The 26,638-nt window shown below is 53.6% G+C and overlaps 8 protein-coding genes across 8 annotated transcripts; 5 read left to right on the forward strand and 3 right to left on the reverse strand.

The window, feature by feature from the left end:
- Positions 1-116: 116 nt before the first annotated feature.
- On the reverse strand, positions 117-2,745 carry J4E85_001511 (uncharacterized protein; the record flags this gene model as incomplete). The annotated part of the gene is made up of 3 exons (XM_051465796.1): positions 117-2,232; positions 2,280-2,675; positions 2,723-2,745. The coding sequence occupies 3 exons, from the start codon at positions 2,743-2,745 to the stop codon at positions 117-119; spliced, it is 2,535 nt and encodes an 844-aa protein (XP_051330353.1).
- A 235-nt stretch (positions 2,746-2,980) lies between these two features.
- J4E85_001512 (uncharacterized protein) lies at positions 2,981-4,246 on the forward strand (the record flags this gene model as incomplete). Its single annotated transcript, XM_051465797.1, has 1 exon — positions 2,981-4,246. One exon carries the CDS (start codon positions 2,981-2,983, stop codon positions 4,244-4,246), a length of 1,266 nt encoding a protein of 421 aa, XP_051330354.1.
- An 872-nt stretch (positions 4,247-5,118) lies between these two features.
- J4E85_001513 (uncharacterized protein) lies at positions 5,119-6,351 on the reverse strand (the record flags this gene model as incomplete). Its single annotated transcript, XM_051465798.1, has 1 exon — positions 5,119-6,351. One exon carries the CDS (start codon positions 6,349-6,351, stop codon positions 5,119-5,121), a length of 1,233 nt encoding a protein of 410 aa, XP_051330355.1.
- A 211-nt stretch (positions 6,352-6,562) lies between these two features.
- On the forward strand, positions 6,563-7,618 carry J4E85_001514 (uncharacterized protein; the record flags this gene model as incomplete). Its single annotated transcript, XM_051465799.1, has 1 exon — positions 6,563-7,618. The coding sequence occupies one exon, from the start codon at positions 6,563-6,565 to the stop codon at positions 7,616-7,618; it is 1,056 nt and encodes a 351-aa protein (XP_051330356.1).
- A 1,064-nt stretch (positions 7,619-8,682) lies between these two features.
- Positions 8,683-9,433, forward strand: J4E85_001515 (uncharacterized protein; the record flags this gene model as incomplete). Its single annotated transcript, XM_051465800.1, has 2 exons — positions 8,683-8,951; positions 9,004-9,433. The coding sequence occupies 2 exons, from the start codon at positions 8,683-8,685 to the stop codon at positions 9,431-9,433; spliced, it is 699 nt and encodes a 232-aa protein (XP_051330357.1).
- A 1,719-nt stretch (positions 9,434-11,152) lies between these two features.
- On the forward strand, positions 11,153-12,100 carry J4E85_001516 (uncharacterized protein; the record flags this gene model as incomplete). The annotated part of the gene is made up of 1 exon (XM_051465801.1): positions 11,153-12,100. One exon carries the CDS (start codon positions 11,153-11,155, stop codon positions 12,098-12,100), a length of 948 nt encoding a protein of 315 aa, XP_051330358.1.
- An 887-nt stretch (positions 12,101-12,987) lies between these two features.
- Positions 12,988-13,685, reverse strand: J4E85_001517 (uncharacterized protein; the record flags this gene model as incomplete). The annotated part of the gene is made up of 2 exons (XM_051465802.1): positions 12,988-13,152; positions 13,395-13,685. 2 exons carry the CDS (start codon positions 13,683-13,685, stop codon positions 12,988-12,990), a joined length of 456 nt encoding a protein of 151 aa, XP_051330359.1.
- Positions 13,686-24,159: 10,474 nt separating this feature from the next.
- Positions 24,160-26,413, forward strand: J4E85_001518 (uncharacterized protein; the record flags this gene model as incomplete). Its single annotated transcript, XM_051465803.1, has 2 exons — positions 24,160-26,001; positions 26,069-26,413. The coding sequence occupies 2 exons, from the start codon at positions 24,160-24,162 to the stop codon at positions 26,411-26,413; spliced, it is 2,187 nt and encodes a 728-aa protein (XP_051330360.1).
- Between the last annotated feature and the right edge of the window lie 225 nt (positions 26,414-26,638).

Here is a 26,638-nt window from a genome sequence, read left to right on the forward strand (position 1 = left end):
AAAACCGCCCACGCTTGAAAATCCATATCGGCGAGAACACCATCGCATCCATCCCAAATTTGATATCAAGAAGACAAAAGCCATGCATATTGTAGCACGGCTGTACGGCGTCATAATCATACGATGCCTTGCGAGAATCTCTCAACACCGTTCTTGATCTCCCTGACAATCTCCACTGCCTCATTGGTGCTTTGAGCTTCAAAGTCATATCGCTTCGTCTCGCGCTCCTTGAAGACGATAACTCGGAACATCTTGGGATGCTTCTTGCTGACCTTGCTACCGACTACACTGCTGAAATGCACAGTGGTCGTTTTGCCCTGGCCTTCAACACCAAAGCCACCTCGTGCTCCTGTCTTGGACTCTCCGGGCATGATATGGATGTACTCATTATCGAGAGCAATGATGCGAGATGTAGAAGAGGCAAAGGACATGGGCTGTTTGCGAAGGACCGCATAGCGGCGGTAGTAGTTCGTTGCTGTGAGAGCCAGAGCACCAGAGTCGCCGTTCCTGGCGAGTGGATGGATGAGACCTTGGCCAGAGACAGCGGCGTTGGTTCGGTCGCCCTTCTTTGTCTTCTTTGGCGCACCACCGGTACTGATGATGAGTGGTGCATTGGGTGATGATGACCCTGGCGATCCCGAAAGCCCGTAGACACCGTCGCCAACGAAACGGCGACGCACAAGATCCAGATCCATACGCGTGTCTAGAGCCTCTACAGTGCGGTCAGGTGGCGCTACCGTAGTGCTGCCGCTGACTTTGAGGATATACAAGGCTTTCTCTAAGCGCAAGTCGTGGCATACTTGATCGAAGATATCAGCAATGTAAGTGTCAGTGGTGCAGGGTATATTGAAGTGTTTCGTGTTGAAATTTTCGTCGGTGAAGTGGACATTGACTGTTTTGGGGGCTCCCGTGCGGCTAGCAGCATGTGTTTGTGGGACTTTTGGTACGTCGGCAAGGTTACTGGTATCTTTGCGCGTCGCAGTGGGCGCAAACGAAGGGCCGGTGATGGGGTTCCTGAAGCTCTTCGCGCGACTTGGAATAGGCTTGAGGGGCTTCTTCTCTTCCTTCTCGTCAGGACCATCGGTTTGCGACGCGACTGCACTAGCTGCTTCCTGACTGTAGATTGGGGTGAGCTTCTCGTTCTCGCCAAACTCTCGTTGAGATGCCTCAACAAGTGCGAACTCGTCCCATGGCTTATCTCGTGCTCGAGGTCGCATACCACGGGCGTTGTTCGAAGCGAAGTCTTTCAACGGCTTGTTCCTGGTCAAAGGTGGAAACTCGTCGTCAACCTCACCGTCATCGTACATGCGCATGACCCAGCGGTTAACATTCATTTGTTCGGGCGATAGCGGCGGTTCCAGCTTCTCTTCCTGATATCGATGTAGTGCATATCCGATTGCTTCTGCGACAGTAGGACCCTCGCCTTTGTCACTGAATTTCCGGATCAGCAGCTCGACAGGCTTTGAAGGTTTCGAAGAGAATGGACAGTAAAGTTTGATGTATAAAGGGTTCTGCTGAGCTTCGCTAGCAGCGTTCCACATGGCAAAGCGCTGTAGCGGATTCGATGGCTTCTGCTCCTTGGCTCGTAGTGCTTGGGTCAACGCGCTCACTGGTAGTACGAAACTGATGGGTCGCGGCGGTGGCAGTGCTTGTAATGTTGGTGCGATTGGCTCCTTCTTCTTCTTCGGTGACATGTTTTGGAAAGGCGTCAAGCCCGGCATGGTGGGAAGGTCGCCACCTGCGGGAGAGGAGTCCAGCGGATCACCTCCTGCACCGATGAGAGACGCGCTATCGTCGGAGCCAGAGAATTCGGATGTGAGGGAGTCATCTGATTCATCTCCTTCGTCCAGAGCTTCCAGGCGTGCGCGTGCGCGTGCGCCGCCAGCCTCCCCTGAGTCTTCTTCGATGCGCTTGGAAAGCATTTGGCTCGCACCTGCGGCCTTGCGCGGGTTGACTCTTCTCTTTCTGAATGACGAATTGTCAAACTCGTTCTCCGAAGACATCTCACTGCTAGTTATGGTGTCCCTTCTTGGGCGGGTTTTGCCCACCTCTACGGTGCCCAATGATCCTCTTCGCAATACGTCGTCCGGCGGCCGTGATGGAGACGTGATCATGAGTGAAGGGCCTTCTCCAGCTTCTGCCAGCTCATTTCGTAGGGCTGATCCAGGCATGGGCGACGATCCTGAGCGCGTCCGTAGCGGCATCTTGGTGAACTTGATCTGGTTGGCTGGTCTAGCAATCCGTCAGTTCAGTCCATGGAGCGCGTGATGATCAGCTACCTCTGCGCATCGTCATCGTCATCGCTCTCGTCGCTCAAGTCACTGCTATCATCTTCTTCCAGCTGTTCCTTCCTCCGCCTCCGTTTCGCATTGAGCGTAGGCCCGACCGTGTCGTTGCTTGCCCCTCCAGTGACCATGCCACCCTCGTCGTCATCTTCGCCAAAGCCCTCTGGCGACTTCAGGCCAGCTGACCGCGGGGCCTGGAAGTATTCCGAAGTGATCGCGGTGGGTATGGGTGGGGAGTAGGTGCGCTTGATGTCGGCGGCATTGGGAACCCAGCCTGCGGCGCGGAATGCGGGGTTGTTCAGGACGCTCGAGTCTACATTGATCAATCGTTCGCCTACGCCGTCTTTGATCGAGGAGAGGTACGCGGTTCGAAGCTGATATAGCACAAAGCTGCCCAAGTTAGCTGCGGCGTGCGCCACGGGGGCAGGTGGGCTTACTCTTCGTTCTGAAGGAGCGACATGGTGGGAAGGTCAAGGTATCATAGTCTCGTAACAGAAGGGTATGCTCAGACCAGCTGAAAGGGTATCATGAAGCCATGCAGCGAGGCCGCAGTGACGCATGTGGGATGTGAATGCGTGCCCTGGACCCTGGCTTGGCATCGGCCCTTGTCCAGGCGCGCGTGCAGTGAGATCATTATCAACTTTCCGACTTCTTGCGCCCAACACAAACCTCTTGACGACCGCGACCCAGCCACGATGAACCTACTCGCCGGCTATTCCGATTCAGAATCTGATGGCGAAGCGCCGTCCGCGCCGAAAATAGTCGCGAAACCCACTGCGAAACCCGCCTTCCAAAAAGTCGTCGATCGCTCCAACCCAGGACGGATTAAGGTCAACCTCCCAGGCGCGTCGCAGTCGCGATCGGAGAAAGACGATATCCAAGATGATGCGCCACCGTCGAAGAAGCCGCGTCTGGGCGGGGGCTCGTCATTTGGCGGCTTCAACGCAATGCTACCCGCGCCGAAGAAACCAAATGTAAACGCCATCACAGCGTCTGAGGGTTCAAAGACAGGAAGTAGAGGGCTGGGGAAAGGACTCGCATCTGGAATAAATCTTAAGACCGGCGCGGAGCCTGCATTCAAGAGGGAGTCAAAAGTGGAGGCAGAGGAGTATGACGAGACTGGCAACCCGATAAAGAAGGAACCTATGAAGAGAGAAGACTTTCGGGCAATGCTGAACTTGCCAACACCCAAATCCGAGACAAAGACAGAAACTAAGCCTCGGATAGCGGAACATGAGATGGACGTGGAACCTGAGCCACAGCACGTATCTAAGCCAGCGACGCCACGCTTTGTACCTATGTCTGTCGGCAAGGGAAAGAAGAAGAAACCCACAGCACCTCGGCCAGCAGCCACAACGAACGGGACGAGCACCGCGACAGGTACAAGCACATCTACGCCGCAATCGCAACTACCACCTCCTGAAACCAAGCCGCGCAAACCCAAGGTCTCTCTCTTTAGCGTGTCCAACGAAGCAGAAAGTGCTCCTAAAGAGACGTCTGATGGAAACTACCAGCCACTACTCTATGGTGCAGAAGAGGGAAGGGAAGTCGCCATGACAGAGGCCGTCTATGACATGCCCCCAGCAAATCAGTATACACAACACCCTCCTCCCTCAACCAGTGGACAGGATCCGAAAAACCTCACCAATATCGCATCCGAGTTGAACTTGTCAGAAGCAGAGCGCCGACAACTATTCGGCAAGAAAGGACGCGGCGGTCCGGACTTCTCTGGCGCCAAAATCCAGGATTTCAACACAGATATGGAGTATGCGCATAATGAGAAGCTGCGACAACGGGGCGAATCAGTACAGCATAACCCGCTCAAATCTATATCTGGAACTGGAAAGAATAGTCTTCGCAGCCTGGTCAACGTCGCGACGACTCAGAAAGATGCACTGGAGGACCACTTTGCTGCCGGTGCTCGCAACAAGAGAGAAGCAGGCAACCGATACGGCTGGTAATATTGTGGGGTCTATATATTCTTCTTGGGGAATAAGGCATAAGCACAATATGACTTATTTGGCTTCCCAGAGCCGATGGCGCTGCCATCCAGTCCTAGGTACAACTTTCTCTTCTGCTACTGTATCTGGTGAACCGAATGACAAGGTATCCACACTTCCTGCATTACCTCTTTCTTGCACCCTCTTTTCGTGCGCATCTCAATATCCTCGGTACCTAAGCCTACGCTATATTTTTGGACTATACCATAGTATTAGTGGTCCTCGCCGATCGCCGCAGTCCTACCGTCACTCTCGGTCACATGCGCCAGGTCTAAGACTAAACGCGTCAGCGAATAATGGTACCTTGCTTCCAGCTTGTAGATTTAACAAGCGACATCCCCGTTGTGGACGAATCTCTAACGGAATTCGCCAACACTTCCTGAATTGAGCAGGTCAACTTCACCGCCATTATGATGGCTCTTCGCATGCTTGAAGCCGTGAAAAGGACTGATACTTTCCTATTTCATTGATTGCAGGATGGCCGAATGATGTGAGTCTCTGACCTGGTCGAACCCATCGAACCGTTTCTGGTGCAATTCGCCGAGAGCCGCGTGTTATCGAACGGACATAGAGGCTCACGGGATGATGGAGGCTTGTGGATTAGAGCCGATGGGATTTGGTTTTTTTAGTGGCATAGGTGAGATCACTAGGTGGATGACGGGGCGCGGAAGGATTGAGTGTTGCTTTGGTGTTTGATGCATTATGACAGTACGTTCCCGGCCTCCTTGCTATTGCGTGTTACTGATGTATGGGTTTTCAGGAGGCTACGATGACTTCAGACTACTTGATTAGAATCGCACAAGTCAATATATATTGGGTATCACAACGCTACTTCACTTCCCAGCCGCAGCTTTAGCAGCAGCCTCCTTCTCTCTCTTCCTCTGCAGATACCTCTCCTTAGCACTACTGATATCCTTCTCTGTCTTCTGACTCTTCCGCGCATGCTCCAGTTTCGCCTGTTCCTCAGCTTCTTCATCTGCTTTCCGCTTGTTCGCCGCTTCAATCTGCTCGGCTACCATCTGGGTCTGGCGTTCGCGTTGTGCATTCTTGCCGGGTTTAGGTTTCGTCCATGCTGATTGCGTTTGGTTTGCAGCAGATGCAGTGGCAGACGCAGAGGAAGCGGGCTTGGGTTTCGCGATGATGTTGAGGCCTGCTGAGAGGAGCTGGCGTTTGTCCGCGATCTGCCCATCCTCGTTGAGAATGACGTTCTTGCCCTGTTTACGTAGCTCTTCGACAATTTCGGCGTCTGTCTTTTCCCTCTCTCCCTCCTCAACAACGGGCTTCACACCATCCTTCAGTGCTTGCGCCGCTGCCTCCATAGCCTCCTGATGCCGTCGTTCCTGTTCCGCGAGCATCTGTTTGTGGAAGCCCTGCATACCAAACTTCTTCTTTTTCTCTTCCTCTGCTTCTTGCCTCTTCTTCTCTTCTTCTTCGGCCTTTCGCGTCTCTTCTTGTTGGGCTTTGTATGCGCCGGTCACAAACTTCTCCTTGTCTGCAAACTCGTCGCCTTCGGCTTCACGTTCGCGCTGGAGTAATTTGTCGCGTGCCCGTAGTTGGTCCTTCTTACGTTGTTCGGCAGATTCGAAGAGCGCATCCATGTACTTGGGTTTCCGTTCCGCGGCGCTGTCGCGTTCAGCAGCTTTTTTGGCGGCGCTGACCGCGTGGAGCGCGTCGTATGCAGCGTCATAGTCGTATATGGTGGCGTCGGCTTCTAAAGCTTCCTGTGCGCGTTTCTCGGCTTCTGCAGCGCTGGCGGAGTACGCGATGGCGGTGGGATCATCTTCTTTCGGCTTAGGTTTCTTGGACGGAGGAGCTGGAGGCTGGCCTTTCTTTGGTTTTGAGGGCGCTGGTTTCGAGGGTTCTGATGAGGTAGCGGCCAGAGTGTCTTCGAAGTTCAGCTCGCCGATTTCCTGGGCGCCGTCCGCCGCTTTGGATTTGCCTTTCGCATCTTCCTCCTCTTCGTCGAACAGCGGCTTCTTCTTCTTCCCCAAAGAAGGCTTGGCGGTCGATTTCGCGAGTGGATTCGCGCCCTTGTTCTTCACATTGAGTCCGAATTTGAATGACATGTTGATGTTGAGTTGGGATGGTGTCGGAGTCGCGACCGCGAATTGGGCTGTCGCATGCCAAGGCGCGCGCGACCAGTGAAATCATCGACACCTCCGCGCCTTCTCCGCAATTCACGTCCCTTGGTTCGCAATGACTGCACACGTCAACCCGCACACCCTGTACAAATATTACTCATGCATGAATGTCGATTAAACCACCATAGTCCTCATCATGGAGGAGCAGGCTAGCGATCCACCGGCGGAGAGCCTCTACACCACGGCCAAAGCGTCACGATTTCACTTCAAGTCTGGGTCCAAACATCGCTCAAAGCGTCACAAAAGCGAAAGCAAGGACGAAGACACCGACGACCATACTTCCAAGAGGCACAGGTCGGATCGGACCAGCGAAGAACGGCACAGCCACCGCGACTCGAGGCGCAAACATAAGCACAAGCATCGCTCTTCCGACCAAGATCGTCACCCGACATCCACACGAGACGGCGCCTACTACGACCCTGATTACCGTCACCGCGAATCATTATACGACAACTTAGAGGATCTAGGTACAGGCTCTCCAGGCCCAGCTCCCGATGACGCTTTCCGCGAGTCGCTGTTCGATGCGCTTGCCGACGATGAAGGTGCGGCGTACTGGGAAGGTGTATATGGCCAGCCCGTACACATATATCCCGACACAAAACCCGGCCCCGATGGAAAGCTGGAGCGTATGACGGAAGAGGAGTATGCGGACTTTGTGCGTACGAAGATGTGGGAGAAGAGCCACCAGCACATTGTGGAAGAACGCGAGGCGAAAGAACGGGCGCGTCAAAAACGAAAAGCGCAACGCAGTCAGCTTGATGAGGAACTCGAGCGGGAGGAAGCAGAAAGAGAGAGCATGCGTCGCCGCATGGAAGAGAGCCTGCGTCGGGGCGAGGAGCGGAAGAAAGCGAAGGAGGCAGAGGCTGCATGGGAAAGTTACACGGCCAAATGGGACAGCCTGAAGAATGCCCAAGGTCTGGATAAGGAGACAGATGCGAAGGTCCGCGATATGATCCCATGGCCCGTAGTGTCTGGCAGAGCGAATCACGTCTCCAAGGAGGAAATAGAGCGCTTTTTCCGGACTACAAAGACGTGGAAGGAGGACCCTGCGTCACTACTGAAGGCGGAGCGCGTGCGCTGGCATCCCGACAAGATGCAGCAGCGATTTGGACAGCATATTGACTCCGAGACTATGAAGTTGATCACGGCGGTTTTCCAGGTTATCGATCGACTGTGGAACGACCGACGTTGATCTGGATGCGGACCTCAACAGCCGGCATCTTCCTTCGTCATACTTTCTTCATTCCGAGATACCCAAGGGAGCACATTGTGTAGTCCCATCTGTCAGCCGGCATACCCATCAATGAATATCGGTCCCGGCACCAGATTAATATCAATCGTACTACATCGTTGCCTCACTTCTTGGCATCATGTCACCGTACTTTCAAAATGTTAATCTCCGGCTTCCAAGAATCTTGGAAAGATCTTGGCGCAATGTATCCATGACGAAGCAACCGGGCTGAGACAGTCAAGCACGACGATCTTCGCTACAAATGCGCTGACAATGCTAAGTGACCGGCTAAATGCTTGGTCCCAGACCAAATGCTTTTGCCAACACCATCGGTGAATATATCACCTATGGTCATCTGAGCATGTCGCATGCCCAGCTGGATAAAATGCAAATAAGTTGATGATGCGGAAATAAAGTGGCTTGACTGCATGCATCGTGGGTTGGCGCGGTGCTTGACTGAGCTTAATCAGGATGCAAAAGCTTGTGCAAATCAACATGCACACGTTCAGGTACAGCAATGCGACGATAAGATGGTTTTCGAAGATACGGAGGATCAATCCAGAACGCAGCGGGTCAACATGTTTCTCGACTGGCCAAGACGTTTTCCGCTCCACTCTTGTCGCACCACAGTATATCGGGCCTATAGCATGACAGGTCCACACAGAACGCATCTCCAGCGGAAATGAATGTTTCGAGTTTCAAAACTACGCCTCTACAGCTGTCCAACCATTACGTTCAGACCCTGAATACCCGGTGGTTCGATCTTGTTTTTAGGACACGGCTCCACGCACGGCGACGGGACGTAGACATGCTCCCATGCACTCCACAGTTACTACGGCTGGTATACGCCAGGTGCGCCTGCCCGGCAGGTGCCCTCCAATTTGTAAGGCTCCCTCGATCCGCAGCCGCAGTTCACCGGCGGTCCCTGGTAATGATCAGCACGGTACAACGCATCCACTGGTATATAAGAGTCCCAACTGTCCTCGAAAGAAGGACACCAAGCATCTCCAACTTGAATCAACACAATGGTTGCCTTCTCTTCTATCATTCTCGCTCTCGGTAGCGCCACTGCGGCTCTCGCCTCGCCCCTCGGCCTCATCCTCGATGCTCGTGCTCAGGAAGAGTCTGCCAACTTGACTGCTCGCGCCACCCAGCCAGGCGAAGGCACCAACAACGGTTACTTCTACTCATTCTGGACCGACAACCAAGGCCAGGTCACCTACAACAACGGCGCTGCCGGAAAGTACGATGTCCAGTGGTCCAACGTTGGTAACTTCGTTGCTGGCAAGGGATGGTAAGGCACCCTCAGAACCCACGCTCTCCACTCTGCTAACTCTCTTCGTTAGGAACCCCGGCTCGCCTGACAAGGTGGTCAAGTACTCTGGTACCTGGAACGCTGCCAACGTAAACTCCTACGTCTCTCTTTACGGATGGACTCGCAACCCGCTCGTCGAGTACTACATCGTCGAGACCTACGGCTCTTACAACCCCTCTTCTGCTGCTCAGAAGAAGGGTTCCGTTACCACTGACGGTGGCACATACGACATCCTCCAGACCACCCGCACCAACCAGCCTTCCATTGACGGCACTGCTACTTTCCAGCAGTACTGGTCTGTCAGGACTAGCAAGCGCGTCGGTGGTACCATCACCGTCAAGAACCACTTCGATGCCTGGGCCAAGTACGGACAGAAGCTTGGTACGCACAACTACATGATCCTCGCTACTGAGGGCTACCAGAGCTCCGGATCTGCTAGCATCACCGTTGAGAGCGCTTGAACAATTGCGCTTGCAAAGTAGGGGGGTCAAAAAGCCTTGCGGCTTGAATTCTTGTAGATATATACACACGCTTTATCGTCATTAAAAATGCCATTACATTGCGCAGTACACCTTGAATAGCAACATGAGTCGGTGATTACTATGCCTGGAGGAATGCAGTTGTGACGAGTCGGGGGAATCAGGGGCCAAGTAAGCCCGACGAACCGGTTCGCGGAGCACGCCCAGCGCGCGCTGCCGAACGCGCTAGGAATGTGTCACCTTTCCATCTACATCAGCCTTGCAGCATAACAGCCCTGGAGCGCTTTCCGGCGCCGGCTGGCTCATCACGCCATGTCCCTTTGATATTGACACATGAATGGGATTCGGTCAGATCGTTCCCCTGTTCTTGCTTGCCCTACTGTCTCCTGCTGCTGCCTAGATTCATCACGGTAAGTTTAAGCAGTTTCCGTGCGGCTCCAGCGACTGACAGATACCTGGAATATAGGTCGCTCTCCTTGTTCGATTCGAACTCGTCGACATTCAACACGACGATGACCTGCGATCCTTGCTTGATCAAGTTGGAAGGGATGCACGCGAACACGAGTCGAAGATGGGCAATGTTCAAAAGCATCTCTACAAGAAACGCTCCTTTGGCGCTCAAGCTCTATGCTTAAGAGCTGGACCAAACTATTCAAGATGTTCAAGAGAAAGAGTTTATTGCTGAAAGCTACATCCATAGGTTAATAGGTAGTAGGGCAGTGCTGTGCGCAAAAGGTAGCACTTCCAGGTATTGAGACTTCGTTCTTTTCGAATATATAGTACGTAAACAGGCAGTTTATCTCGATCTGGGCACCATAAGATCAGATTAAGACTAGATTAATAACAGTTGGCCAGTTAAAAAGGAGAGCAAAAAATCAAAAACACGCATGCGCCGTCCGCCCCACACGCAAAAAAAAAGATCTATCAAGACTTCAAAAACATACAACAGCAGGGATTCGCTTCTGGTCACCCACGAAGCTACTAGCCTGCCGGTATCTTGCTTAAATATGGCTGAGCGAACGGGAAGCCTTGCTCTCAAGATCCTATGGTCGTATGTGCAAGATCTTGAAGTTGAAAAGAATATATTGTCAATGTTTCAGCGGATCGTACGCGCGAGGAACACCAGAGCAGTACGAACACTATGGCCACTTTTTGCGTCTTGCATCACGAATTTATGAGCACTCCTGTGTATTCAATATCCGGTTCTCAATCAGTATCTCCTCCGTTGATGCATTGACCGCAATGCCGACTCAACAACCAGACGACCAGGTCTACACCACATTTGGCCTAGCGTATTGTGCTGGGCAGGAACGAGATCCTATACATCCATGGATGGCTCGGCATAAGCGCTAGTCCCTGTATGCACTCCGTGACGCTCCTGTTGACGTTGATGCGGCGTGGTAGTAAATGTGGCGTGGTACCTAGGTACCTAGGTAGCTTCACAGTAATCTCTACCACACAAAGCTTCCCACTGGTGTAGTGTTGTCGTACTTCACTCTAAGACATTGACTTCTTTGTCTCACTTGCATCACCCTTGTTTGCTTCCTATTCCTGTTACTGAGCTGGGCAACTGAGTGATATCCCTTGACTTCTAAGGTTTCTCACCGCTACCACGCAAGAATGCCCTTCCCAATGGAACAAGTATCGACCGATGTCTTCGCATGTATAACGGAACACCTCTGTAGCAGAGACCTATGTGCAATGGTCCGCGTCTCCAAAGCCTACCGCTCTGCTGTACAACCCCTTCTCTGGACCATCATTGAAATGCACCGCCCGGGCTTCCATACGCAAAACGCACATAAGGAGCTCCGAATCGAAGAAGCTACAAGTCGCGTGACACCACCTTATGATACCGGTCCTCAAATCAGATCACTATACCAGCCAGCTCAGAAGGCGCTCATCCAAGGCGAGAAGTTTCTCAATGTATTCTCGAGTGGTGAAACACCAGGGGAAAGGCTGATCGAAGAGAGGAAGAAAGAACTAGGCGCGTTGGTGCGGTGGCTCTGTTTGCCGACGCATTTCGCCGCACCCAATAGCATGGCCCGAAGCTTTGCACATTTTGTGAACTTGGAGCATCTGGAGATCTCGTGCTATTGGAAACCAAATTCAGGGTTGGATAAATCCAATGTACAGCTGCCGGCATTGCAAAACTTGAAGACGCTCAAATTGCGTGGTTATTTCCCCGAGGAATTTGTCAGATGGCTTCTCACGGAACCTGATCGGATCGAGGAACTTCATTTGGCCGTCTTGGATCGTCCAATAGGCTGGTCGGATTCCGAGAATGCTACACCAGAGGATCAGATATTTGATTATCTGGAAGAGATGACGGAAGGAGGGTGTATGAAAGTCGAAGAGGTGGACTTGGAGGGTCAAGAATATGTTACCGCTCGTGCTCTTGCATGCCTGGTTCCTGAAAGCATATCGAGACTGGTAAGTCTCAAGACACTGCATCTTTGCAAGCCTGGAGTTGGTACCGAGTACGAGCAAAGAATGATGTACTATTCTACGCCATCCGACGAGCGAATTCTGAGGGAGTGGAGCGCTCTGTTCAGAGCGACACGAAAGACGCTGCAACACCTTATCCTCGATCAACGACCCATCGCCGAAGAGAACACGGGGGATAGCAATAGTAACAAGGTAAGTCTGTAACGTATTGACGCATGTGAAACATACACTGATTCCATACATCTACCTCCACAGTCGTATATGAGAGAATGTGCGAATGGCCCTTCTTACGATCGATTTGTCAAAATAGTGCTTCCTGAGTTACTCGACTCTGAGGCTTGCCCAGATTTGAGAACCATCCGGCTGTTTGGATTTGAGAGACATGATGAAGGGGTGGATGCGAGTAATAATCGTGTGAACTACCCCAATCACAGTGTCGATGTACCAGGCCAACTTAGAGCGAGATTTCCCGACGTTGAGGTGTCAGACTACGCTGGTTGCCGGCTGGTCATGTGCAATTGGTCGGGAGAGCTTGAGACTTGTAAGTTCATGGATGGAGGCTACTGCGTACCACTCATCTAGCCAATATTCTGATCTTCGAGTAGATGGAGACGTATTAGAGCTCAGCAATAGCTATGATAGCGACGACGATGAATAGTTTCCAGGAAAAAGAGGACAGTGCGTATGGTTTTCAGGCTTTCATTGTACTTGGCATCTAGGTTCAATCAGAGTCGAAGGTTATTGGCGCTTTTGTCTGATATCATGACCTACAACAAGAGCTTAGGAGCTACGGCATTTTCCGCTGCCATGTCTGCCTTCGCTGAACCCCTAGCTCGACAAGCTTGGCTACTCTCTCGTTGATTTTAGCTTTTGGTGTTCAGAATCGTAATTGAACGTGCCCTCAGTTCCCTAAGTAGTCGTTTATTTCGGCCTGGATCGCAGCATGCGAAGCAAGGCAGCTGCGATAGACTATCAAGTGACTAACGAGTCACAACCAAGGCGTCCGACACAATGTTCATAAAGCTCTGTCTCATAACTATCAAGTATACATTAGTCGTACAGCATATATACAATTCGTATTCGAGCCGCGATCAAGCAGCCTTCGTCCTAAGCTGTACCCCATGCCAGCTCTTAATTTCGTCTTTCAGCACTTCATTGACCATCTTGTGTTGCTTGATGACCGTCAAGCCTTTGAACTTGGGTGACTCGATCTGGATGGCATACATGGACCCGCAGCCGCCGCTGATATCTTGAACCTGTGCCCTACATGTCAGCAATCGTTCAGAAACTAACTGAAGCACACTCATATTCTGCAGACGTATTGCTAATGCTTCGACATCTGATGTGCGTCCAGACTTGCAATATACCCCGCAATACTGATATGACGTGCATGCTCGCGGTGCAGTAGTCGGTCGTGCGATCGGTGTGGTCAACGCATAGCGCTCCTGACTCCGCACATACGCATCTCCAAGCGAGAAAGCGGGGAAGCATTACATACCTCCAGCTTCACGGGCTCCAATTCCGCTTTGATCTTGTTGAAGACGTGTAATTCTGCCTCGTTGAGGTAATCCGGTGCTTCAGGCGCCGCGCTGGCTGACTGCGAATATGATCGCGTGCATAGCGTGGGCAAATGTGACTGTCGCGATAGGCTCGATCGCAAGACTGACGACTGTTGTGTTCTACATAGTGCAGAGGTAGACGTTGTGAGGAGACGCGAAGTCGGTCGTAAGCATGGCGCTGTGGCTGCGGAGGCTATGCGGCGAAGAAGAATAGCCCTGGATGGTGCCATTGTTGCGGTATGAGGGGCTATGAAACGAATGTCAGCTATTGCCTCTGATGTGTCGTATCATTGGTGTGCTACGAGAGTAACATGCTTACAAGATCTTGTGCAATGGTTGACGCGACGACCTGACCGACGTTTGGCAGTTCGTGAAGTTCGGCATCGCGAACTTCGTCATAGGCCCGAGCGTCTGCCGCCAAATCACATGCCTCGATTACTAAGTTGCACTCAGATGCTGATGCTGCTGTGCCCACGATTGCACAACCTTCAATTTCACTGACTGATTTGCAAAATATCCAGTCAGCTTCGCGTTGTCCACCGCTGAATTTTCTCGATCTCAACACCAAGTGGCAATATATGTTATCAGAGGCTAACCCGCGCGTGGCCTGTGTTGCACAAGATGCCCAGGTGTGCTAGGGCAGGCTGGCGTGAGGGATGCCGACCCACCAAGTATCTCGAAGTACCTCCATGTACCTCTTGTATCGCCAATCTTTGGTTCGCACCGATAACAAATTCTATTAGCAAAGCGCAACGTCCAAGGTTTGCAAATTCGCACATCACTCCACCAGGCATATTCACAACATTGAACGGTGGATGTGTCTCCACAGTTCGTCTCCGCTCCATGCTGATGGCGGAGTGCATATCACGGCACCTCAGCACACCAGGCCACACTTCACAAGCTTACATGGGTTTTAGGGAAACAACATCCAAACGACGGACCTGGACCCCTCATTTCCAAGACACAAGCGGCCGAGACCGTTCGGACCCTGATCAGCGAAGTGCAGCTTGCGACGCATGCTTCCACATGTTGAGGACAGGGTGGGAGCACCAACACTCCATCAGGACGTCCTAAACGGGTCGTCGCACGCCAGGAGGCTGCTTCGAGCCAAGCTTTGCATGAGGTGTACGCCACATACATGGGCTGACCCTTCCCGCTTGTCAAAGGATTCGTTCAACCGATTCAAGGAACGGCCTCGTCTTTCGTCATATCAAATCCTTGGGCGCCTCTGAGGCATGAGAAGAGATCATACTGCAGCCACATGACGCGTTATGGATTCTTCGGGTCTTCCCACTACGACATCAATTATTGACGATCACCTTGATAAGGCGGCTGCATGTCCGTGGAGGTCCTATGGTCGGAATGTCTGGTAGAGGGTGTGCCGTCCAACGTCAATATTCGGTTTTGGCTGCCACGAATCCTCCAATTTAGGCCATTTATCCCGATGTAAGGGTATATCGAGTTCAGATTAAGACGCATAGAAGGAGCCAATCAGCCGCGCGGCCTTCGGCACTTCACAATCACGGTAAAGTAGTCACAACATGGAATACGCGCTGGTAAATACAGACGCAGATTTTGCTGCTATGTATAGCTTCACAACGGACGCGACTGCAACTTTTGTCGCAAGTTGATGAAAGAAGACTTGATCTGAGCAATAGCATACCACTGCGAGGCGAACATTGACAATCGCAATCTAAAGAGCATCGTAAAACAATATGGTTCTGAGAGGCACCGTGGAGCGGTAACGGTTACATAGAATGAAGAGGCTCAATGATACAACCAAGACTTCACAGCCTTGCCATTCATCAGTCACTTCTGCGATTGACCAAAACCCAGCAATAAGTTACCAGAATGCGCACCTTCGTCTTGCTCAGTGCTCTGGCAGCGCTGGTGCTAGCAGTTCCATATCCTCAAGCTACAGACATATCGATACCTCCAGGAGCAACTCTCATTTCACTCTCAGCAATCCTACCGACATCGACTACTGCCACGCCAGATTCCACTTCGCTGAACATCCCAGTCACAGCTTTCCCGACGAGTGACCCCAGCTCAGACGACGACGACGATGAAGACCCAGAGTTGAGTTCGTCGAAAAGGCCACCTCATTGGGAGCCAATCCCAATCTTTACGAAGAAATGCCAGTGTCAATTAGCGACAGCTAGGTACCCATGCTGGGCAACTGATGCACTACAGGTAGGTTGACGTACATGAGACGATGGATTCAGCACATTATGGTTGATCTAACACAAGCACCAGAGCTGCCATTTCGAAGAGAACTTCTCGTACGGCTGTTACATGCAAGCCGTGGGTGGATGTCCAACACCAACACGCATCGTAAACGATTCCCCTTTACCCCGAGATGAAGGTGCTATACTAACACCTCGCAGTGCAGCAACCTCTTCCAACCTACGCCTCGTCCTGGACCTCACCCATGTGAATTGGGTCCCAATCCACCAGTCGTGACAAGCTTTCCTACCCTCACCGGTTCGCCAATTGCCAACTTCACTCTACCAGTCATACCAACTGCGAACGTGACACTGCCTACGGTCTCTTTGTAGAGGAAATATAATGGATTTGCGTAGGACGAGGCGGGAACACTTTACACGCTGGAGGAGAAGCTTTGGCAAGGTAGTGCGTTTAGAAGTGATACTCTCCCGATACAGAAATACGTACCATCCAGATGCAACATATTCCGCTTACCTCTAGAGCCCTCTAGGATCCCAACGTGCAAATTGCTCCTCTCCCATGTCCCACTGTTACTCATCGCTAGTATACTGTATTCAACAGTTGCGACACGATCTTCACCACCGTGAAACCTCCCGACCAATATCCACCCGTTGCATCGCGCCCATCGCGCCTCTACAACTATCATCTCCGTCCCGCAAGCATCGGAAGCCTTCCTCACGCAGCCTTAGCTTCCGCCGAGTGACTCTGCATCCATCGTCTCCACAGCGCCCACCTATTTTGCGTCCGACGTCGAGCTGAATGAATCATCGGCCATAACTATAGCCGGGGGGTTAATGTGATTTTCCGCGGGGCTGAGCGAGGCGCTTCACTGCGTCGCGCTACACATCCGCCATCTATTGGTGCACAAGCGAGAAGTCGGATCAGGAAATATGGAACACTCAACGCGTGGCTTGTAAGAGAAGAGAGATGGTGGGATAGGGTAAGTAAGGGGTGGATGTGATGGGATGGGAGACCCACTCTCAACAGTTCGAGTTTGCAGCAATTGTGCTAAAGACCTAGTCCACGGCCCAATGCGGGGCTCGCTCACCCACGCAGGAAAATGAGTTTCGTCGGCTTTCTCGCTACAAGTGTGGAGACTGGAGTGCAGAGCCCGACTGTCAACTGAATGTCCTGTGCTCAACGCAGTTGTCGTGTGGAGAGCCACGGTGGAGAATGGAGTAAGTCATACGGTAGTGCGTGTAGTGGGCCAACAATCAAGGATTTGATGTCATGGCCGGAAACGTCCGATGGACTTCACATGTCGTCGTCTCGGGTATTTGAGTATGCGGGAGGTCGAGTGGGTGAGAAGTTTGCATATGTCAAAGCCTAGGCGTTGATCGGACCCTGGGGTTCCAAGGACGGAGATTGGACCCTTGATTTTTTCGGATAGAGTTGAGCCGCAGGGTCAGTAATGCTGTAATACACGAGGAACCGTGGTACGGACGTATGATGGCGGCCTTCGGACTTTCGAGATGTTTTCGGACCGCGGAGAACGCGAGACTGGCTTGGAATACGGTCAAGGTTGCTGTTTATCGCCCATCAATTGAGGATCCGCAAACATCTTACTCCATGCTCTTGACGATCAACGCCCATAGTCACCGTCAAACGGTCGAAGCCATCGTTGTGTACCGTGGATCCTTCACCGCTCGCTCCCCGCAATCGACAATCTCCGCATCTCTTGCCCCAGGCGCACAGATTCTCGCCAGAGCTGCATGTGACGCCCACCGTTCACACCATCCTCCAACCTTTGCTCCACGGAGAATCAATCCCAACCCTCCCTCTCCCCACAAGAGCTCCTACAGTAGCATCTCAACGGTCCGCAGAATAAGCTCATCCGTCATCTAGCATCGCGTAGCACGCAATCTCTCAACACACCATATCGCGCCTACCTCGACCCCATTCAGAACGCCACAAGATCCGGAGTATACTCCATAAAACACCTAGACCCTGCTTTCAAGGCGACAGGGTAAAGGGAGGCTCCGTGGACCCTGCCTAGATTACCTACAGCCGCCCATGCTACTGACTAACGTTAATTTTGCTGCTAGACGCTCGTTCTGACCGGATGGTGGCCAACGTGGTGCGTATGCTCATAGATGTGACAACGGTGGTGGGTAGATAAGCGCAGTGGTGTGTCTGTTGGGAATTTGCCGCACCGAAGATGTCGTAGCCAAGACAAGGATGCGACGATGATAGGGCAAGCCACAAGCACACCGTTGCGGCTCAACAACGGTGAGATTCTCATTCGACTGATATCGTACAGATCTGATGTGTCAGCTTTCGTTCTTCTTCCGACGTCGGAGGTGATTGATAATACTGAGAGAACTGCAGCATGTGGTTGCAGTGTATCATCGTAGGTTTTGATGATGCGAATTGATGATGGAAAAAGGATTCATGCGAGTTGCTAAGAATATCGCAGCCTTGCGCGCTAGTATTCTTATGCTCTAGCTCCGTCATCTCTTGACTCAAAAACTCTGCCCCTCATGCTCGCTTGGAGACTGACAAGGATGTCGTCAGCCACAGCCAACTTTGCTGATCGCTACGGCGCAGCATTGAACTTTGTTCTCCACACAGCTGTACGGCTGGTATGGCAAAGGTTACAACACTATATCGTCCCATTCAGTCTTGGACTGCTTCTGAAGTTGCGAAGATTTCCAAGGATGATATCACACATTGCATGCCTCACGCCACGCTCAGATAAGTCGTAAGCGCCTACGCATTCCTTGTTCGTTGAGCGAATCCTTCCCGCTGCATTCGCCACAGTTCGCAGGCCGCTCGTATCCAGTGGTGTGGCACGAACTGGGTCACAAAAAGTGCTCTAAAATGCCGAGCAGCCTGTATTGACAGGGCTTGCCGATGCGACAGCGTCTAGAATCGTTTATATCATGATAGACATGTGACTTGCCTTCCGGATCAAACAGTACTGTGGCTGACCGACTACATGTACACATGATGATTGCGCCTGCACACTCTAGATTGCATGTTCGCGGGAGTTGGGCAAAGATGCTCACAGCACTCGACGACCTTCGCTAGAACGGTCAGGGCAGCTCACTCGTCATGTCGGTCCCAAAATGTACCCACAAGCCGCATTGCTGCGTTATCTAGCACCACAGAGGTCGAATACAGAAAGTGCGACCCCGCATTACGCTCTACCGTTCGGCCTATCGCCGACCATCCTCACACCCTCACACAATACATGAGACAGAAGAGATAGCCCCATAGAAGCGCCTCTTTCTCAGCCATTACGCTGTTTGTGTAGTTTTGGTCAGATGAGGCAACCCGCTGTATAGTACACACATGCCTCGATTGTATGGAGGACAGCCGACTGGGGCGGAGTGCTTTTGTTGGGAGTGAGGGGAAGGCATGCATAGATCATGCAGGTGTAACATCTAGGCGCGTTGTGTTCATGCAAGAGGTGACAGGCAACGGGCGAAACTGCCCTACGCCTATGGGGTTGGCCTTGAAAGCGTTATCAGCAATCACATGTCTGCGTACGGCAGGTGAGGAGAAGGGGCGGTGGAGATGAGGTCGCGTACAGGAACGTGTCAGGTGAGCTCGGAGACAGGTGGTGGCGCATCTTGTCGGGGGTGTGAATACAGAGCTAGAGGCTGCACTGATAGAATAATCTGTGCAATGTCAGATGAGGACGGCTAGAACAATCTTACATGCTTCGCGTAATGTAACGATGCCGAGATAACCGTTATCGAAAGATGAGGACACCGGCGAGTCCGTTTTCAAGTTTTCGCATCATCTCGGACGCCCAAATTAGGACAGTTCATGCTTGGGTAGGACCACTTGGGTATCGTTTCAACATGCGTCTAAGGTTTGCCTTATGATCTGAAGCTCTGGTGGAGTTGGTTCCATCGCAGAGGTGTCGCGCAATGCGTTGCGGCCTACTTTATCTGCTCGCAAACGCACCTCCCAGATAGACATGGTTGCACAGCATAAGCCACCCGGACGTTGGAATGTATGCCTAAGCCGACTTATCCATTGGCGGACTCTCAAGGTCATCGTACCGAACTTCAGATGATATAATCTGATGTTGTTGTACTATTAGTGGAACGATGATGTGAGCATGCTTAAGATCTTCAAGCCTGTAGTATGAGAGTGGGAGACTACGGTACGTCCTGCACAAATGATGTCGCCTTTTTGCCCTGCGTCTTCGGATCCTGGATCTTTAAAATGGCAACGCGACCGATCGAGACGCTTGCTCTGCAGATACAGCGTGTTCAAGATGCGACAATTCTGTGGTGATGTTCGGTACAAGACATAGCTCCCACTACCATAATCGTTCAGGTGCCTAGGTATCCTCCGGCCACGTGCACGACGTTCGCAGCTCTAGCACAAGGCAGTTGACAGCGCACTAGGACCTGAGGCTAGCACCACAGTCATCGGCGAATTTCTCACTTGTCAAACTGTTGAATGCGATCATGCCCTCCATCTCTCGATCTGCTACGCCAGCTTGACTCGGCATCAGCATTGGTATGGAGTCCCTGCGAAGTACGAACAAAGTTGACGATCACGATCATCATCGGGCCTTTGCTGGCAGTTTTGTCGGAGGACAGCTTTGTCTTTCGGCCCGTGAGTTAAGAGATCGTGGGGTGGGGCACGGACGGGGAGACGTCTCCCACTTCCCACTGCACGGATGCGACGGCTCTCTCCCTGGCTCGACTTCAAGTCATCAGACTATGGTTATGTCCGTATCTGGAACAATACCCAGTAATGAGCGGATTTTGAGTGGATGTAAAAGACGAATTGATGAAAATAGAGGGAGAAGTAGCGGTGAAGGTCTTGCAAGAACAAGCGCTGACAAGCATCGGGGTTCTAGGCTGTATCGAAAGGCAGGGTGATCCTGCGCGCAGTACGCGGAAGGAGTGGGAAGCCCAATTTTTCGCTTCACGAGAGTCATCGGAGGGTCGATGTTGACGTCACGCATCGTGATCTTGCTTATGAGTTAGAAGTGGGAGCAAAATGCCGTCTGAGTGGGGATGCAATTGTTAGTCTTTGCAGTCCGTGACATGCCAGGTGGTACGTGGCATTACTCCTGAATGGCTGCCGTCGTGAGTGACACATTGACAAGTGGGCACTGGAACTCAATCGCATCACTGTATCCGGCTTTGGGTAGCGGTGATGAAAGTTGGCAACATCGCAGTCTGGCGTTACGCGCCCAACGCAGGCAGCCCCGTTTTCGCACAGAGCGTTTGCTAGTGGATCTTCGCGATAGAAGCTCCTCTATCGAGTACGTAGTAAAGTATCGGGGAATTCCACTCGGGTTCTTTGTGGACATCTGTCGCGTACCACGGTTAAGATCCCATCAAGGTGGTCCTGCGATAGATTGACGTCTCGCTTGACATGCCAGCGAAACCGGCCAAACTTGGGACCCGCCTGGGTCAGCGTGACGGTGACAGTGCATTTTCCAGGAGTTGGTAGACCAGTGTGCGGCTTGCGGGACTGCATCCATCCGACGCTGCGCGGGGCAGGCTAGACATCATCTTGACGGGCGAGACGAAAGCGACAGCAACGAGCCGCGTATCCTTTGCTGGGCCGCTCGCGTTTAATACCTTGATACTTGCTTGACATGATACAGGCACAGCCGTGCTCAGCCATGCGCTGCTCAAGCTCCGTCGCATTGTCGCGATTGCTGTGTCGCGGAGGGCAGCGGAAAGCGGGTTAGTTCGAGGCGGAACTGGTCCAAGCCCCGCTCGATGAGCGTGCGGAGATCGACAAACTGGAGGAAATCGATGATAACATGGCGGGGGCCCTGTCAGGCGGTGACAGAAGGCGGCTCCTCCGCGGGCTTTGAGTGGCAGCGATGACTGCATTCTGCCACATTCTGACATGACTCCATGCGGGTCACTGCAGGCGACCAGTGGGCATGGGGGCTAGCGTGCCCAGTGGGCCTCGGTCTGGCCAGCTTCGCGACGTCGCGACCTCCCGAAAGCAACGTTTCAAGCTGGGCAGGATGGAAATTATCGAAATAAGCTCGCGAGCAGCATCGAAATCCTGATCTCCGACAAGGCGCCTGGCGAAAGCCTGATTTAGTACTACACATGTGCGTGATTGTGCCGCGATCCGTGTTCCGCCTTGCCCACGTCCATTTGCAGCCAAGGTTTAGCCAGTGTTAGCTTTCAATAGACAGCAATCTCCAGCAAGATAAGAACCGTGGTTCAAATTGTAAGAGAGGCCGTGGGGCGAGGCTCAATGGGTCTGCTCATCTGAGGGCTGCAAAAACAAATTAGGCGCTCAGCCACTGGACTGCAGCGCCGGGTTTGAGACGAGGCCGCCTGTACTCAGCCCACGAGCGCAGTAGAGGTCCAACGGCGACGCGTAGGCGCGCCAGATCAGGGAACCCTTTGCGCGGAACAATGCTCCAGGAGATCAGCTCATCCACGACACGTACATGCTTTTGCGAATGGCTTAGCTGCATACGAGGCTCGTCTGGGCTGGTGGTGATAATGCGGGGAAGCTGTGAAGCCGGTGTTCTCCATGGCCAATGGAATGCGTTTCGAAATGGCGGCCATGCTGGACCGATCTGTCAGCGACACCGCAGCGACGTGGTTTCAGTTTGTCGCGCGACAAGTGCAAGACGTGCGCGCAGGCCCCGCCATTCTCACGTTGACGAACTTGGGGTACAGTAGTCCCGCGGGCTGCAGCAGAGCACGGTCAGACGGCGAAGCAGTAATCACAACAATAACTGCGAAGATGTCGTGAGAGGTCGCCGCGAGCAGCCACTCGCCGCAGGGGCCAGAGAACTGCGACCGGGATGGCCACTAGGCTTCCCCTTCTCCTACGAAATGTGATTGGCATTGGCCCGACCGCCCTTTCTCAAACGGCAAGCGGCACCGGCGATCTCGCTGAGTTGAGCATCGCGGAGGGGAAATTTTCATGGGAGGGCGGGCGGATTGCAAAGCCGTACCCTTATCGCTCCGATCGCTCAGGTACCGCACAACTTCACGCGCCGCAGTTTGGAGCATCGCCATGTTGCGACGTGTAGATGGGGTGGGAAACACGGCCGTTCGCACGCAAACAGTCCATGGGTTCGTTGCGATAGCAATGACATCAGCCCGGCCTCGCTTGAACATGGCACGTGCCCGAGCACGTCGCTGAGGGCCCTGTTCGCGTGGCTTGAGCGTTGCTTGCTTGCTTCTGAGACCAGCAACTGCCTGGCAACGGCTGGCAAATTGCGAACCATCCGAGTCGACGTCGTCTGGCCTCAGATCGAGTGATGGGGGTAGATTTGGCAGGCGCTGGATACGACGCGCCCCCCACGGCTGCTTGCTCGGTCTTGTTGGTGTCAGGCCATGTCTGTTGAGCTGGATGGATAGCAGACAGCGCGCGGCGTGCGTCTCCGAGCGAACAGCGGCTGTGTGCGATATAGCTGCGACAGACAGTGTGCAATAGAGCCGGCTGCTGGTCCACCGTTTCGACCTGTGGCCGTGCCAGGCAAGGCCGTGTTCGCTTGGTGTCGGTCGGGAGATAACGCAGAGAAGGCATCAGCTAATCCCGCCCAGCGCCACCACGATAGCTCTGGGTGGCAGCTTGTAGCCCCAAGTACCTCCCTCGTTCGCCTCGCCGCCGTCGGCCACGCAGCAACGGCGTGTCTTCGCCCCTCAGCAGCTCTCAGCGCTGGCCTCCGCTCCCGTTGGCCTCTCGCCGCAGTAGTCAGAACCGGTTGCTGCCGCTTGGCTGCGTGTGAAAATCCTTGGTGGTGCCCCGGTCTGTTGGGGTGGAGCTAAAAGGCCTTGACCCACCTGTGCATTGGTGGTGCAGCTCCCTGTCGCATCCCTGCGGGCGTCCGAGCGCCAGGCCTCGATTTCGCTTGCATCCTGGTTCAACGATTCCCCAATAGTCGCGGCCCTGCACGTCTTCAGCGCTACCGCCCTCAACACTCTTCTCCATCCCTCCTCCTCAGCACTTCCGGGCCCATCGCAGCTACGAGACCCTTTTAATAGGACTGCTGCAGCCAACAGGTGCTTCTTGGTTTGACACACGGCCCTACCGTCTCCTCACTCCACCGCCGCCTCGCCCACGGTCCCTTCCCCAGCGCTGCATCGTACGAGCGCCGCTGCTGCTTATACGGAAGCCCCGGCCTCGCATCATACTGCATCCTTTCGGTCCTTCGAAAGCCTCGCACTTCTCGAGAGCCTCCCCAGATCGAGCATCTCTGCCAATTCGACGTCATTGCAGCTTTTGCTAGCTGTCAACGCCCGCGTCGCACCCTTCCCTACCCGCTTCCGCCCAGAGCGAGCTTTGCAAGCCGTTCTTTCACCTATATCTGTAAGTCGGCCCACTCGACAGCCTCTCGTGGCCCCCATCACCCGGTACCTCACGAGATCGTCGCTCCCCCTCGTGGCCGTACACTCGCTGACGCTTCCGGTGCAGACTGCCCGCTATATAATTCTTTTAATGCTCCCGACACTGTGAACGGCCCTCCACCACCACCCGTTCGACCCGCCGCCTCAACCCCACGGAGCCGACCGAATGCCTTACACACCTCCCTCTCAGCGGTCGCCGGCCTCATCAAAGACTAACAGTCCCACCTTGAGCCGGAACCACTCCTACGTCGACCAGCCTCCCCGCTCGCCAGCAACATCGCAACGGCCGTCGCTGCCCCGCTCCGTCTCATCCACCTCATATCTGGCCAAGTCCCGCCGCTCGCCGTCGACGGTAACGGACGACAACACCGCTGCCAATGGCCAACAAGGAAACGGCAGCGTAGACATCAGGTCTGACGCCAGCCGCCAGGGCCCTTCAGCTAACGGTAGCCTCCGCCCGTCTCCTCCTCCTGTGAACGATCTTCTGATTCCCTCAGGTGCGATCACGACTCCTCCTGATTCCTCGGACGATGAAGACCGTGGCCGCAACATCGGCGACCTCCGCGAACTCCAACAGGCACTGCAACACATCGACCAAAAGCGGATACCTTCGCCCACTCGCGAGATAACCGAGAATGTAAAGCAGCAACGGCCGCAGCCTCCCGTCACCCTGGCGCGCACGCTGTCCGCGGAAGCACGCAAGATTGCCCACTCGCGATCCTCCAGTGAGATCATGCTGTCCCAGCACATGATCCACCCCATCAACACAGACACAATCGTCAGCTCATCAGATGGCAGCGATGCCGAGGACGAGGAGCTGCGGATAAAACCGCCGCTACTTCGCAAGAAGTCTGGCGAGCTGGTCAAGCCTGCCCTTCGCCCCCCGTCCCGTCGTCGCCCTTCAAGCATGCCTGGTACTCCCACTTACTCTAAAGCCGTCCACTTCAACGAGGACATAGAGCAAGTCAGGCACTTCCTTCAGGTCGATCGTCCCATCGCTGTCAGCGCTGGCTCTTCGCCTGTCGAGACATACGACAGTGAGAGCGAGTACCCCTTCGGAGAGGACTCGCGGTCCAAGACACCGGAGTGGGACATCAAGCTGATGAACTTCCCTTCGCAAGAGACACACGAGAGGCAAACAGCACCTGTTCGCGTGGAGCGAATCTTCCTGGCGTCTGACCACCAAACCTTGGTGGGCAACATCGCCGTGGCTAACCTGTCTTTCCACAAGTTCGTTGTGGCCCGATTCACACTCGACTACTGGAAGACAACGTCTGAAGTGGTTGCAGAGTTCAATCAGGATGTTCGCAAGAAGCAAAAGGAGGATGGCTACGACCGATTCAACTTCAACATCAAGTTGGCTGATCAGGCGAACCTCGAGTCCAAGACTCTGCTGCTGTGTGTTCGGTACCAGGTTAACGGCCAGGAGTACTGGGACAACAACAACTCAATGAACTACCAGGTCGACTTCTCCAAGAAGGTCAAGCAGCGCGAGAGCAAGCGCCCGACTGCCAGTCTAGGCGCTGTGCCTCGCAGCCGTCATTCACCATTGGCACCTCGCCCACGGTCTATGCCTGCTGCCTCCTTCGACGACGACTTTGGCCACGACAACGAGATCAGGTTCCAGTTTGGCAGCGGTCGTGCCATCATTGCCGAATCCCCAAACTCCTCCATCAAGCTCAAGCCCAGGAGCAAGCGTGTCAGCCTGCACACCGCGCAGGCCTCCACCCGGCCGCAAGTTGCCCAGGCTTTCGCATCTCGCTACGACTTCGGTGCCTCATTGACGGCTGCTCTTTCCACCGCCCAAACGGCGCTCGGTGATCGCAGCGGACTCAAGGTGAACACCCAGGGCAAGATGAACAATGGTTACTTCGACCGCCCGGCTCCTACCATCCAGGCGCCTGCCACTACTGCTCCGGTTCCCGGTACTCGACCTGACTCTTTGACACTGGAGAAGCCCGATCTTCAGTCTGCCGAGTACAACGAGTTGATCCAGAAATTCTGCTTTGTACGTTCTCAACCTCCACCTCAGCACCCTGGTAGCATGGCCTAGACGGAAACTGACTCGCATCCAGTTTGGCACTCCCACTGGCAAAACTTCTCCGAATGTCACAACGCCTTCTACGAAGACCGCCCATGGAGACGGAGCTCTGGATTACGTGCCCAACCAAACTACTGGAAGTAATCAGTCTTCGGCAACAAGTAGTCCTCCCTCGCCTGCCATGCCGCTTATGGTCGATGGTGCGAACGACCTTGTCCCTTCTCGAAGATCATCACCCTTCATCTCTCATCAAACCTCGCCCGGTCCCCTTACCGGATACTCACCCGAGGATCAATACACCCCTCAGTATCAGTATGGCTACGGCATGCCAAGTGGTGCCTTCAACGAGCGCAGCCAAACTCCTCAGGCTTGCGTTTAAGGTGCCATTACGCTACCTGAACTTGCGGGGCTTTTGCTTTTCCGCGTAACGAATCTCTTTGGACACGAATCACGCTTACGACCTGATTGATCGGACGAGTGGAGCGGACGTTCCTGGTCCGCCGGTTACTGAGCGCTCACGAATCTTCTTCACTACGGTACGAAACGTTGTTGTGGGCCAGCGATTGGCGTTCCTCACGATCTCTTGTTAGAGACGATCGTCGTA

The sequence above is a fragment of the Alternaria conjuncta genome (genome assembly GCF_024043145.1).
Source record: "Alternaria conjuncta strain BMP 0040 chromosome Unknown scaffold_2, whole genome shotgun sequence".
Taxonomy (NCBI): domain Eukaryota; kingdom Fungi; phylum Ascomycota; class Dothideomycetes; order Pleosporales; family Pleosporaceae; genus Alternaria; species Alternaria conjuncta.